Source organism: Phoenix dactylifera, chromosome 13 (assembly GCF_051530095.1).
Source record: "Phoenix dactylifera cultivar Ajwa chromosome 13, Ajwa_hap1_PhDact_Kaust_v1.1, whole genome shotgun sequence".
NCBI lineage: Eukaryota > Viridiplantae > Streptophyta > Magnoliopsida > Arecales > Arecaceae > Phoenix > Phoenix dactylifera.
This window is the reverse complement of record NC_143202.1, coordinates 375859-389551: the sequence shown is the minus strand read 5'-3', so window position 1 is coordinate 389551 and position 13693 is coordinate 375859. Positions and strand designations below refer to the sequence as shown.

General features: G+C 38.4%; 1 protein-coding gene and 1 pseudogene across 2 annotated transcripts; both read left to right on the top strand.

The window, feature by feature from the left end:
- Positions 1-307: 307 nt before the first annotated feature.
- On the top strand, positions 308-790 carry LOC103697544 (rust resistance kinase Lr10 pseudogene; annotated as a pseudogene).
- Positions 791-2127: 1337 nt separating this feature from the next.
- Positions 2128-12334, top strand: LOC103697543 (nascent polypeptide-associated complex subunit beta). 2 transcript variants are annotated; one of them, XM_088709703.2, is made up of 7 exons: positions 2153-2265; positions 4214-4281; positions 10298-10446; positions 10544-10600; positions 11008-11046; positions 11735-11788; positions 12058-12334. In XM_088709703.2, coding segments are annotated over exons 2-7 (369 nt in total). In that variant the 5' UTR covers positions 2153-2265; the 3' UTR covers positions 12060-12334. The 2 variants fall into 2 exon arrangements, with proteins under 2 accessions (XP_008777643.1, XP_088565829.1); XM_008779421.6 differs by having other exon boundaries at positions 2128-2265; positions 11735-12334.
- Positions 12335-13693: the final 1359 nt, after the last annotated feature.

Genomic DNA, 13693 nt, shown 5'->3' with positions numbered 1-13693 from the left:
TCTCTTCGGGTTCATTCGCATCAGATCGGGTTCGTTCGGTAAACCTAGACTTGACATAAAAAATAATTCGGATCCAATTTTCGGATCTGACCCGGACCCACGGGTCCTCAAATTCGGGTCGAGTCGGATCTACGCGGGTCGGATCGGGTCGGGTCAGGTCTACGCGGGTCGGGTCTGCACGGGTCGGGTTACGTGTCGATCCGACCCATTTGCAGGCTTAAAGGTATCTGACTTTGGATTAGCAAAACTCCATCCTATGGAAGAGAGTAAGGTTTCGGTAACTGCTGCAAGAGGAATCATGGGATACATGGCCCCTGAACTATTCTATGAAAAGGTAGGTGAAGTCTCTTACATGTCTGATGTTTATAGTTTTGGGATGTTATTGATGGAAATGGCAGGCAGAAGGCAGAATCTAAACCCACATGCTCCACGAAGCAGCCAAATCTACTTCCCCTCGTGGATTTATGACCAGCTTGATCAAGGAAGAGACTTGGAAATGGAGGATGCCACTGATGATGAAAAGGAAATTGCAAAGAGACTCCTAATGATAGCACTACGGTGTATACAAATGAATCCGGCAGAGAGACCATCTATGAGCCAAGTTGTAGAGATGTTAGAAAAGAAAATGGAGGATTTGCAAATGCCATCAAAGCCTTTTCTATCATCTCTAGACAAGGTGTTCAGGGAAGATCATGCAATCGACATGGAATCCTCAGAATCGTTATATGAGCCTGGAAGCAATACAAACAATAGATCAAATGATGAGATAATCTCTTGCTCTTCCAAATAATAAAGTAAGGGATGTTGTCTAATAAGGATATCTCAGCGTTCTTGTGGTCGTCTAATAGAACAGTTGAATTGGATGTGTCTTAGGAGGGGCTTCCTGTCGTCTGTGTACTCTAAATAAGGAGGATATTATGAACTTGTATGTTGCCATCCCTATGAACTTTATCTGTGTACTCTAAATAATGATATCATAAACTTGTATGTTGCTGTCCCTGTGAACTTTATCTGTGTACTCTAAATAATGATATTATGAACTTGTATGTTGTTATCCCTGTGAACTTTGTTTACTAAAGTTCAATAAAATGTTGACAAAATGAAATGAAAGGAGTAGCAGTGGCTGTTGCAACTCCAAGCATCCTCATGTGCCATGGAGATCAGATTCTTCTAGTTAATTGTTTATAAATTAATGTTCAAGCCAATTATCTGCAAGTACGATCAACATATATACGTGATTGATGTAATCCCAAACTGTCCCAATCTAGCCCGATTGGGTAATACCCGTCTCGACTATTCATCACCTGACACTACTATAGAAGTGAGGATGGCTAAGAAGTTGTTGCTTTTGCATCACTTTCCCACCACCCCAATCAATGAATTAGTTTCTGTGGAGAGCATAGCCAATTTTTCAAATGCAACTCAACCCTTCAACATTCAGTCTACCTCTCAGCAACTCAAGCTGATGATCTTTGCCATAGAATAGCCAACCTTTCTAATATTCACCATTCATTGGCTGACCTGACCAAGGAAATAGATGCCATAACTACTTCCACCGATGATCTAGAAGTCAAGATCTCTTTCTTTGAAGAAGAAGTTAAGCTTGCCCTGGATGCATATATGTCAGTCCAGGATAAATTGCAAGCCTAGAAGGACTAGATAGCATTCCTTGAAGTCGAGTTCCTGACATCTACAAAGAAATACAACTCCTGGAAGAAGAGTAAGCGAAGCTGGAATACAATAATAATAATTTTTGGTTGGAGATGCAGGCAACCAAACAGCCTGTTGTTTGACATGTAACCAATCCAAATTAGCTGGCTCTAGGACTAGGATTTCAAATTTATGCAGAAATATCATTGTCCATTAGATGGGCCATCCGTGACATGTGGGTCTTGTGTTGGGTCCGGTCGGGACACCAGGACTGATTCAGGACTCCGTGCAACCTGGCCAAATGGGCCCCTGCGAACCATGAAACAGGTTTAGGCTTGGGCCCCCTGCGAACCATGAACCATGCAACCAGGCCAAAGGAGCCTGAACACAGGACTCATTTGCAGTGTTCAGGCTCAGGATTCGGGTCGGGTCCGACGGGCGACCATCTGTGGAAATCGGGGTTATTTTGGTAATTTCGACCTCCCTGAGAATATCTTCGTCTACGCCCGGGCCGCCCACGGACGCGTTGTTGCTGGAAGTGAGCTTTTGCTCTTGCAGCGTCGTTCCCCTTCGCCATCTTCTTTCCTCTCCTATCAATCCTTGAAATCCCCGAAGGTATTCTCTCTTCTTCTTCTTCTCCTCTCGGTTATGTCTATCAGCAATAGGCTATTCTATTTTTTTTCCTTTTACCCCTTTCATTCTCTAGTCGGTGATGTTAGGGTTTAGGGATTCTCATTGAAAGGGTTTTAGGGTTCTGTGGCTTTTCCTAAACGAACTGGATTCTAGGTTAGGTCTTGGTAGATCCTGTTGGTTGTCTAAATTGGAAGGGTTTGCTTCCATCTAGGGTTGCTCTCTGGTACTTGGCTTCACCAGGGGAATTCAGTCTTTTTTTTTCCTTTTTATGCTCTCTATTTAGATCTTTATATGATCTTGTTTCATCTTAGAGTTTTATTCGTGTATAATATATGCAATAGAATGCTAAAAATGCTTTTGTACTTGTGAATTAAAATTCTAAAACTAACGCTTTATGTCTTTGTTGTTTGCCTCCTAAGCGTGTAGAAGTGACTGTGTGTAAGGAGTTTCCTAGTTTCAATTATTCTTGATGGTTGTGTTACATGTTGATTTTTAACATAATAGATTGCTATGATTGATTGATGAGTTCTTGATATATAAAGCTCTCCTTTTTAATGGTAGCTTGCTAAACATGAAACACGCCTCAAAGTCCTAGAGGAGAAGGTCGTGATCTATGAGCTGCTAGATTGATTCCATGCTAAGAAACATGCACATGCTCAACTACATGGTCTTATTCATCATTTCTATAATAAAATTTAACTAAGTGAAGATCCTATCAACTTATCCTTGTCAGATAACGTGAATACGAAGTTGAATGATCGTCCATACAAATTCAGCTCTAAGAACTGCCTGATTTCCTGAATTTCCACGTATCAGAAAATCTTCTATGGTTTCAAAACATTTGCAATTTGCAGGTAATTTGAATGGGAATATATCCTCAGCTATTACCCTCCCCTGCATGAATACGTACATATATGTAATTATTTTTTCTAGAACTTCGTATTTAGCGAACTTGAGGCAGTGAAAAAGTGCACTTTTGTCAACAATGGATCACTATTTTCCCAATTATGGTCAGATTATCTTACCTATAATAAACCAGTTGTTTGTGAAATGCCCATCTTGTTTCCATCACTAACAAACATCCTGAGTAAAATAAGGGGGGCTCCTCAGCTATCCTGGATACTAGCAATAGCATATCTGGAGCTACTTTATAGACCTTGAAAGAAGTGCTGAAAGGCTGTAAGCATGCGCATTGTGTCTGATTATGACCATACTTGCATTATACTTGCTCACACTGAGGATTAGAATAATCTTTGAGAGTAGCTGGTTGCATCTATCTCCCAATCCCAGGGTAGATTACTTGCCACCTCGAGATCTCAACCATGGTTACAATTACTGACCTTTGCATCTATAGTTTGTTGGTCTGATGCTCTGTGGTTTCTGAGCTTTCCATAACAAGATCTATACCAACACTTTGAAAGGGTAATTATTATTCTTAAATATAACAACAGCTACATCATTTTTTGGAAATTCTCTTTCAAAGCTTATCTACATCCATATGTCATCTATTTCATGAGGATCTTTTGACATGCAAAATTTGAAATTATTAGCTACTTTCAGGCAAAGCCCATCTCAGGGAGCACTTCTATTTGATCTTTGACCAGTCACCAAATGGTGATCTTTGTCACGCCTCTCTGCTTTTTCCCTTTGTGGTTATATAGTTGCAACAACTCCCTTATATTACATTCTTGTTGGAATATTTTTGGTATCCTTGTGTTTGACTTTTACATTGTTGATTCCTAAAACTCTAGATAAAATTGTATCGTAATCATTGTTGTCATGGCTGATTGCACTTTCACCTATGCATTTCCTCGTCGTTTTGGGTATAAAGTCTTTTACCTATACTCTTGTGATGTGTCATACTTTCCTCTGCAAATTCTTTTGAATGATATGTACCCATCAATTCTTTACATTTCTTTTCGCTGTGCAGATGGATAGGGAGAAGCTCATGAAGATGGCCGGTGCAGTTCGCACTGGTGGAAGGGGCAGTATGCGCAGGTTCTAAAGTTTTTCACTTAATTACCTACTATGAGAGTATACCATCTAGATTCTCTAGAGCAACATTTTGAGTGGTTAAGGATATAATATGGCCGAAGTGCTTGTGAAAGTTCTTGACAGAGAATATGCAATAAATGTCTGGAGAAATTAGAAACCTGTTATTAGCTTGTGGTTGATAATTACATTGGTAATTTATATGGTGTTCTTTAATAGTTAATGAGAAATGAAAGTTTTATAAATTTTAGCGGATGTGTCTTGAATAATGAAGCCAACCCCATAGACAGGGTAAGCATTTTGGTGCAAGGTTGGTTGAACCGGACCGAATTGCCTGGTTCGGCTAGTATCGAGTCAACCTAGTGGGGAATCGGGTCAGTTCATCTATTAAATTCGGCTCTGGCCCCGAACCGGTTGTGAACCAGCCATAACCGTTCGAAACCGGCCAGTTCCATTCGAACTCGGTGCGAACCGGACTCAAATCGAACCAGTCAGAATCGCCGCGAACTAGCCATAACCGTTCGAAACCGGTCAGTCCGTTCGAACTCGGTGCGAACCGAACTTGGACCAAACCGGCCAGAACCGACTGCGAACCAGTCATAATCGTTCGGAACTGGCCAGTTCCGTTCAAACTCGGTGCGAACTGTCCGATTCGCACCCAGTCAACTCGGTTTGAAATCGGGCCCCCTCCCCCTTTTTCCTTTTCAATATCTTGTTCTTTGTTTGGTAATTTAGACTTTAAAGTCTAAACCGCTCCCTCTTTCTTCCAATTTACAAAATCATACCTATTTAGCGCGATTGCAAAAAAAATTCAAGCCTAAATAAGATGTGCTTTCTCTCCCCTATCTCGTTCCTTCCAATTTTTTTGGCTCTAAAAAAAGCTTGAAATTTGCAATATAAGGAGAGATTATACCAAAATTTTTGATTTGGGCTTGATTTTACGATATGTTATAGATCTATGGATGATCTACACGATGACATAAATTTTTTTAATTTTCGAATTATATATAATTTTTAAAAATTTTAAAAAAATATTTTTGATTTAATATATATAATAAAATTAAAAAAATATAAAATCAGAAGTTAGCGGTATGCAAACTACTATCCAGCAAAATTTGGTGCCTATTTATTCAAGTTTTAATGCGATTATGCGCATAGTGGCCTAGGCCTAAATTTTAAAAAATTAAGAAATAATTGGCATTAGATGCATGCCCATGGGCCTAAAAAAATATATGCAGCATCCATTGTTGGATTCTATATGGATCTGAGCTGAATTTAATTTTTAAATATTTATATTTAAAAATTATTTTAAAAATTTAAAAATAATTAAAAATATCTAATTAATTCCAAAAATTATAAAATATTAGTAGTACATATTACATATTTCAGAGTATTTTCTGAAGTATAAAATATATGTTTCTGAATTTATGTTATTTAAATATTTTTTAAAATTTAAAAATTATTAAAAATATATAAATAAATTAAAAAATATGAAAAATTAGTATTATGTATTAGATAAATCAGATATATTGTTTGTGGTAAGAAAATTATCTTTATTATAATAAATTTTGATAATTTTAAATAATTGATAAACTGACGTACTTGATAAATCTGCAGGAATGGACTATCAAAGAAAAAGGAGTCAGTGTAATATTGATTGGGATCGTGGGTAAATGCTCTCGGGTTGTTACTATTGGAGGTACAATCGATGCAACATAGAGTTTAAGAGAGGAAGAGTAATCAGATTGAAGCAGCACTTAGTTGGTGGTTATTACGATATATCTATGTGCCGCAAATATGCACAGAAGGTTCGATAGTTGAAGAAGCACTTCGTTAAATTCAGAGCAGCGAATGAGAGAATTTTCAAGAAGAAGATGGAGGTAGACTACCGAGTGGCAGAGTCACCTTTCTATCATTTTAAAGAGTCAAAAAAGGCATTCGCTCCAGATGATGAGGCACAGATTCAGACTGTCATGCTGACGAGCCTGAATGATCAGTAGCAGCAGGATGAGGTGGCCAGGCATAGGCCTCAATTTGGGCCCTCATACTATAAGTCAGGTTTTGGTTTTGCAAGCAGCAGAAAAGATGCAGAGTTCAAGAGGACTTTCTCAGTTAAGGAGGCCGTCAGTAGAGGTGGTGGCTATATTGCATCTATATTGGAAGCTTTTGGTAGCAAAAAAGTCATCAGGGGAGATTTTATCAGGAGCCACCATTTATGATTTAGATCTACATGCCTTCTCTAACAGAAATTCGAAGCAGCAGAGGGTTGACACAATGTTGAAGAAGGATAAGAAGAATTTGTGGCAAGCTATTTGATCTTGCTTCTACTTTAGCCACATCCTAGTGAATGTGGCAAACAATACGTATTATAGGTCTGCCATTTTTTTATACAAGCTATCGGTCCCGATGTAGATTTTTTAGGACCGAAAAACATCTACAGTGAGCTTTTTGACAATATTGAAGAGCTAGAAAAGTGGATTGCCTTATATAAAAGCAAGTGGCCCACATACGGACTGACAGTGATGTGTGATGGTTAGATCGATCTTACTAGACAGAGCATTGTCAACTTTCTTACATATTGTGATATGAAGACTGTCTTCCATAAGTCGGTTGATGCTTCCAATCAGGTGCAGGACGATATATACATCCTAAGTTTGATAAAAGAGGTAATTGATCAAGTAAAAGAGAAGAATGTCGTGCAGATCATCATTGATAATGGGCCACAATATAAGACCGCTAGAAATATCTTGATGGAGCGGCGACGATAGCGGCAACCATATTTTCTGGATCCTATGTGCTGCATATTGTATCGACCTTATGTTGATAAACATTGCAAAAATTTATAGGGTAAAGCAGATAGTGGAGACAACCCAAATCATTGTTAGATATATTTATAACTAAACATGGGTCTTTTTACTAATGAGAAAGTATGTAGTAGAGATCTTGAGATTAGGAGTTACACGATTTGCTACCAACTATGTTGTACTTGATATTCTTCTTGAGAAAAAAGCAGCCCTACGCTAGATATTTGAAAGTTCCGAGTGGCAGAAAATTAGATTTACGAGGGCCAACACTGAAGGGAGCATTGTCGGAGACCTGGTGATGAGGCAGATGTTCTGGCAGTAGGCTACTATGATAGTGAAGGTTATCAGACCATTGTATGAAGTACTTCGGGCTATGGACAGCGAGAGGTACCTCAAATGGGCTTCTTGTATCATATGATGGAGAGGGCAAAAATTTAAATCAAGCAGATTCGAAGTATGCCCAAGTGTACATCGACATCATTGATCAGCGATGGGACTAACAAATGGGTAGAGACTTGCATCTAGCAGGTAATCAAGAACATTGAAAATTAAACTGTTTCTGCACTTGTACAATTTTACTAAGATAATAACAAACTCTATATGTAGCATATTACATGCATCCGAGGTTTCAGTGCATCGTAGCTGGACTCGATATGGATGAGAAACCTCTGGCCGCTCTATGTAATGTGATTTACAAAATAGAGTCTGATCCAAAAGTCGTGGCCTTATGTCTAGAAGAGGTAAGTTAACTTAAGTGATATGTATAAGTTAATTGGTATATTCAATTGTTAATATATTACAACACGGTTTTTTTTCACAAACCAAAATATTTAGAGAGGGCACGGACAGCTTTCGAGTTTCGACAGCTGTCATAAGTAAGAAAAATATGAATTGAGGTATATTACACATCAGGAGGATATTTACCTGGCGCTAGATAGCTACTAATATGATAGTATCTTTTATGTAATTTTTTTTAATATTTTTGCAGCTGAATGGTGGATTTATTTTGGTTTGTCCACGAAAAATTTAAACAGCTAGCTATTCGGATTCTCTCCTAAAGGTTCTCGAGTGGCTGTGAGCACAACTGGTCAATCTTTGCCCTTATCCACAGCAAGTGGAGGAATTGTTTGACACAGAAACGCCTCAACGATATTGTATATGTCACTATAATCTGAGGTTGAGGTTGAAGTGTATTTAGGCAGAAGAAGAGCTAAAGTATGCAGATGTGATTCATAGTGCTTTCATTGATGATGAGGATGATCCTATAATTGGATGGCTTGTGGGCCAGTAGCAGGAGCCAAAGCTTGATGAGTAAGGATTGCCTCCACGACTGATCAGTTTCGTAGCCAGGAAGGTTAGGGTCAATGTAAGGCAATGGACAGAGAGCAATATTCCATGCATCCTTTCAGCTGATGAGCCACAGCTGTAGGGGTCACCACATGACTCTGTCTGAAACATCCTCTCAGAGATATGATCGAGAGATGCTTAGATAAGGCCACTATGCTATCCGGTTGACTTGGTCAAGAGGGCGACATACACCCTTCCAACATAACAAGGCAGCGAGTGGCACAAGTGGTAAGCATGCAGCAAGTGGCACGAAGGGTAAGCATGCAGTGAGTGGCACGAAGAATAAGCAGGCAGCTGTCTAGCACACAAAAAAAAAAGAACAAATGACATCTACAACCTCAATGAAGAGTGTGGAGAAGCCAGTTTACTTAGATTCAGATCAGAAGCAGCAGTTTTGGTGGTCATGGATCTACTGGCAAGGGAGTGGAGGATATGAAACTACCGTTTATGAGACAGTCAGGATGGTCTTCGATTCACCAGTGAGTCCCAATTTACACATGCTACATAGGATGGGGACCATGGTGCACGATCTGGTAGAGCCCACAAGAATACGATTACATATAGGAGACGAGCTCCTCGAGGTCATTTAGGAGGACACGATGTAGCTACAGATGATCTTGCATGTGGAGTACGATTTGCAGATGTATCAGGTTCCGAGTCGTATATTTAAATCCTATTATCCACAGTCATAGGCAGTTTATGATCCATAGGGATACATATATGGATATGGTCCGTCTGAGGCATCTTCCGATGGCTACTACTTATGCAATCCAGAGTATCTTACGGGTTGGATTTTACTGCTGGCTTATTCGGATGGGCCCCTTTACAACTGTTTTATTAACCATTTTATTAGTTAGAGGACATTTCTTAGAGCCAAAGTTTCAACGAGAGATTCGAGAGTGCTTATAGCCTAGAGCGCGTTCCTTATGAGATGAACATATATGACTACAATGCTTCTTGATTATAGGGATGGACCGATGTGCTTCCTGACTATGTTAATGATCCGGATATCCACGAGAAGTATTGCCATTCGACGAGATTTTAGTTATCGATATGTATGTTGTACTTTAAATATATATAATTGATTGTATTATTTTATATTTTTCACCTCACTACTTGATTTGAGGATATTTTTATGTTGTTTCTTATAGCATGCAACATTTCACTAATCATTTTATGTTTTGTATCATTTTAAAACAATAAGATGCATCATTTTGGAGATCATAAAAACATCAAAAAAATGTCAAAAAATAATCAAATTAAACTTAAAATTATTGAAAAAGTTGAAAAAGATTGATTATCAATTAATTAAACTTGAAAAACTAAAAAAAATTGGGTGCGCTGGTTCTAAACCGGTGCACCACAGCGTACCGTGTGTCGGTACAGTACCGAACTGATATCATACTAATTCGTCTGCTGACTGGTACGGATTCCGGTATTGGTTTGGCGGACCTTATTTTGGTGGATGTTAAAATTAAGTAAACCCTTGATATCTCTTATTGATTGGACAGCATAATTTGGATGGATGTTTTGGTAAAGTTTATTTACTTAAACATAGTTGAAATCCTACAGCACATGTGCACAGATACAATGTGTGCATGTGAAACGACCACTTCTATTGTTTAGGAAGGAAGAATTTGATTTGGGTAATGATTTGTGATTTTAATTACGTAATTGCTGATGTCTCTTAGCATTAATTTATCTTAAGAATTGGATAGCTTGATTATATGAATGTTGTAAAACTTATATTTGGGCATATAATTTTAACACTTCTAATGTTCAGGAAAAAAGAATTTTAATTTTTTTTATTTGGGCAATGATTTATGATTTTTCTTCCCTACGTCTTCATTCTATTTAGTTGTGTCCATTAGGAAGAAGAAGGCAATCCACAAGACCACGCCAACAAATGACAAGAGGCTTCAAAGCACTTTGAAAAGAATAGGGGTAAATGCTATCCCTGCCATTGAAGAAGTCAACATCTTTAAAGATGATATTGTCATCCAATTTGTGAACCCTAAGGGTAAAAAGCACATCGTGTAAACTGAGAGAATGAAGTGATAATTATTTTCCAGAATTGCTCAGTTGTGACTAAGTAGTTTTTTTCTTTATTTGTCCAGTGCAAGCTTCAATTGCAGCAAATACGTGGGTAGTTAGCGGTTCTCCCCAGACAAAAAGTACTCTTCTCTCTAGCTTATAATCATGACTAAAGAAACCCCCCCCCCCAACCCCAAAAAAAAAAAAAAAAAAAACATGGACACACTTGTGTCTGCCGGCAAATTATTGCATGTATTCCCACCAGCATGGAATTTTGTTTGTAATCATTGAATCAAGTATCATGATGTTACCAGAAGTAGTAGTCACACTGCACAACCCTACAGGTTGAAGGACTAGTTTTCCTGCTGGAGGTTTTCTGCTGTCATAGTGGCCACAAACATGATACGATATTATGTCCAAGATTGTCAACCAAAATTTAAAAAATATTCTTTCCGTATAAAAACCATTTTCTTTTTCATAAAGCAAGTCTGTTCTTGCTAGCTTTCCTGAATATTTACAGCTCACACGTGGCACTTCATGGTGACAGGACTTCAAGATCTGCTGCCTGGGATCATCAACCAACTGGGTATGTTTTCTTGCATGATCAAATCATACTGCTTATCTGCTTTCACCAAGACCAGTTTTCGCTTATAATCTGCCTTGTAATAACTTGCCAGTCCCCATATGACTTGAATGCCCTTACTCTGTGCTTATTGATTATGCTGAACTTTAGTAGCTGGCTTTCTGCAATCATCCGCTTCCCCACACACCCTCCTCTCCCATACTCACTTCCGATTACGGCAACTAAGCAGCTGACTATCGATTGCCTTACCTAAGGCACAATTATTCAAGTTTTTTTTTTTCCATTTTGCTTGTATACTATGATGTCAAATTTCCATTGCCTCTAGCATTTGTTTATGACAAGTTTGGGAGCTGGGCTCGACCCTGCCAGACTACCATTTTTTTAATCCTTATTACTTACTGGAGTGTTTTTTTTTAATTTTTTACCCTTTTCTTTTGGGTTTGCCAATTTGCAAGTACATATATCCTATGGTATCATATCTTCCATATTTGCTGAACGAAGGACGGTTTAAATTCCTGTGTTTCTTATTCATTTATTTGTTAACTTACATTCCTAAGTTATACAGAATTGATGGGAGTTTTTTTTAAATGATGTTCCAATAGCAATCTGCCAATTAAAAGACTTTCAGTGCCCTGGTTTTTTTGTAATGCATGACTGTGTTAATTACTAAACTCTAACTTCTCTTATTCAGGCCCTGATAACTTGGACAACCTGAGGAAGCTGGCAGAACAGTTCCAGAAGCAGTCACCTGGCGCTGGTGCTGCTGCTAAGGTGGATGACGATGATGATGTGCCTGAGCTTGTGGCAGGAGAGACATTTGAAGCGGCTGCCAATGATAACCAAACTGCAGCTGCTACTGAAAACAAAGCCGCAGCTGACCATGAAAACCAGGCACCATAGAGATTACAAACTTTCAGGGAATCTGTCAAAACCCCGTTTTAAGTGTTTTAAGTGTTATATGGAAGCTTTCTAAAGTTTTGATTTCGCAGGTTCTTTCTCATTTTGTGACAAAGTAGAAGACCTGATCCTGTCATTCTTGTTTTGTCACTCGAATAGTCGGCCATTTAAGGAAGCTGATGTTTTGCTACTTTGTTTTCCTAGAAGGCATGTTGGAGTGCTTTCTTCTTCATAGGCATGGTTCGCCTGACCAAGTTGATGAACTGCACAAAGTGCTCATTTTACTGTCTTATTACTTAATGGATTTAGTTCTTGTCAAACTTGCTGCTTGCCAACAAAAAATGCAGTATTCAACATCTAAACTCTTTCAAAGAATCCTGCAAAGATTGAAATATGTCTACTTCCTCGTGTAATAGAATCTGAATAATTTGTTTTGAATCGGGAAGTAGTACAAATCCTTTCCATAAAAAAATAAAAATTTAAAAAGAAAAACTCCATGAGTTGGTGGAAGCACGGAATCACCATTAAACATTTCACATAAAGGATATGACATAATTTGTTAGAGCTGACCTATGTGAGAGAGCTGGCTTGATTTACCTTTTGTATCATCTTTTTCGTATTCTTTCTTGGTTTGACCGTTAAGTACGATATACTACTGTAGTCATTCTCTATCTTGTTATCAGAGCTTACAATGTGAGTTCTTGTCCAAGATTCAGGTGTGTCGTGGAAATGAATATAAAACTTGATAAATGGAGATCAGAGACATGGTTTGTTGGAAGGTCGAAAGGCTGTCAACCGGTGGGGGAGCGCCCTTCAAAATGGCTATCTGCAAGAGAGTTTGTTGCTTCTCAACTACTGAGAATTCTCCCGAAGTTCTACGAGCAGTGAGAAAAGCAACTCGAGCTTGCCGAATGTCTTGTTCCCGGGCATTCTATCCTGGATGTATGATTTCCTGTTCTATTAGTAGCATTGGTTGCCGTTTTGAGACTAGTCTACCTCTTCATTAGCATTTGAGATTCTTACAAGTATCATCATGTCCCTGGTCCTGCATGTGAATTTGCTGTTGGTTCAGCAACGAAAGGAGATTGTTTTCATTGAGCTTAAGGAATCATATCCAGTCGGCTGACAGATGAAAATTGCAGCTCTATACCTGCACTAGAGGGTGGCAATCGGATTAGGTCGGGTCAGATATGGGTCAGGTCAAAAATTCATCAACTCAAATCCGATCTATTAAATAAATAGATTAAACTTTTAAATCTGAAACGGGCCTATTTATTAAACAAATAATTCAACCCGATCTACATAACATATTTATTAAATGGGTTAGAAAGATTTTTAATGACTCAAATGGATTTAAACAGGTAAAGCGGGTCAGGTTAAATACGTCAGAAACAGGTTAAGCCAGTTTTGAATAGATTAAATGGGTTTTAAACAGATTAACTGGGTCGAGTCATAACCTGACCTAATTATTAAATGGGTAAAAATGGATTAAACGGGTCAAAGATTTAACCTTGAATCCAACCCATTTAATAAATAGGTTTAAACGGGTTAAGCCAGCGACTGAAATTTATTTATGTCGAATCCAAATCTACTTAAAGACATAACCACTTCTCAGTCTCTTTGTGAGATTCGTCCTGGTATATCCTTTTTCACCAAATAAGCAAAAATTAGGAAGAACAATCCTTGAATCTGTTGCCTCGGTGTGCCCTGTAATTGTTCTATCAAGTGTACCGTTCTCTTCTACCAAACATGC

What these genes read in the sequence shown, in the direction of transcription:
- LOC103697543 (XM_008779421.6), top strand. Translation starts at nt 4,214, where the DNA reads ATGGATAGGGAGAAGCTCATGAAGATGGCCGGTGCAGTTCGCACTGGT. An exon ending in GGAAGGGGCAGTATGCGCAG is followed by an intron (nt 4,282 to 10,297) that starts GTTCTAAAGTTT and finishes TGTGTCCATTAG; the next exon opens with GAAGAAGAAGGCAATCCACA. An exon ending in CCAATTTGTGAACCCTAAGG is followed by an intron (nt 10,447 to 10,543) that starts GTAAAAAGCACA and finishes TTATTTGTCCAG; the next exon opens with TGCAAGCTTCAATTGCAGCA.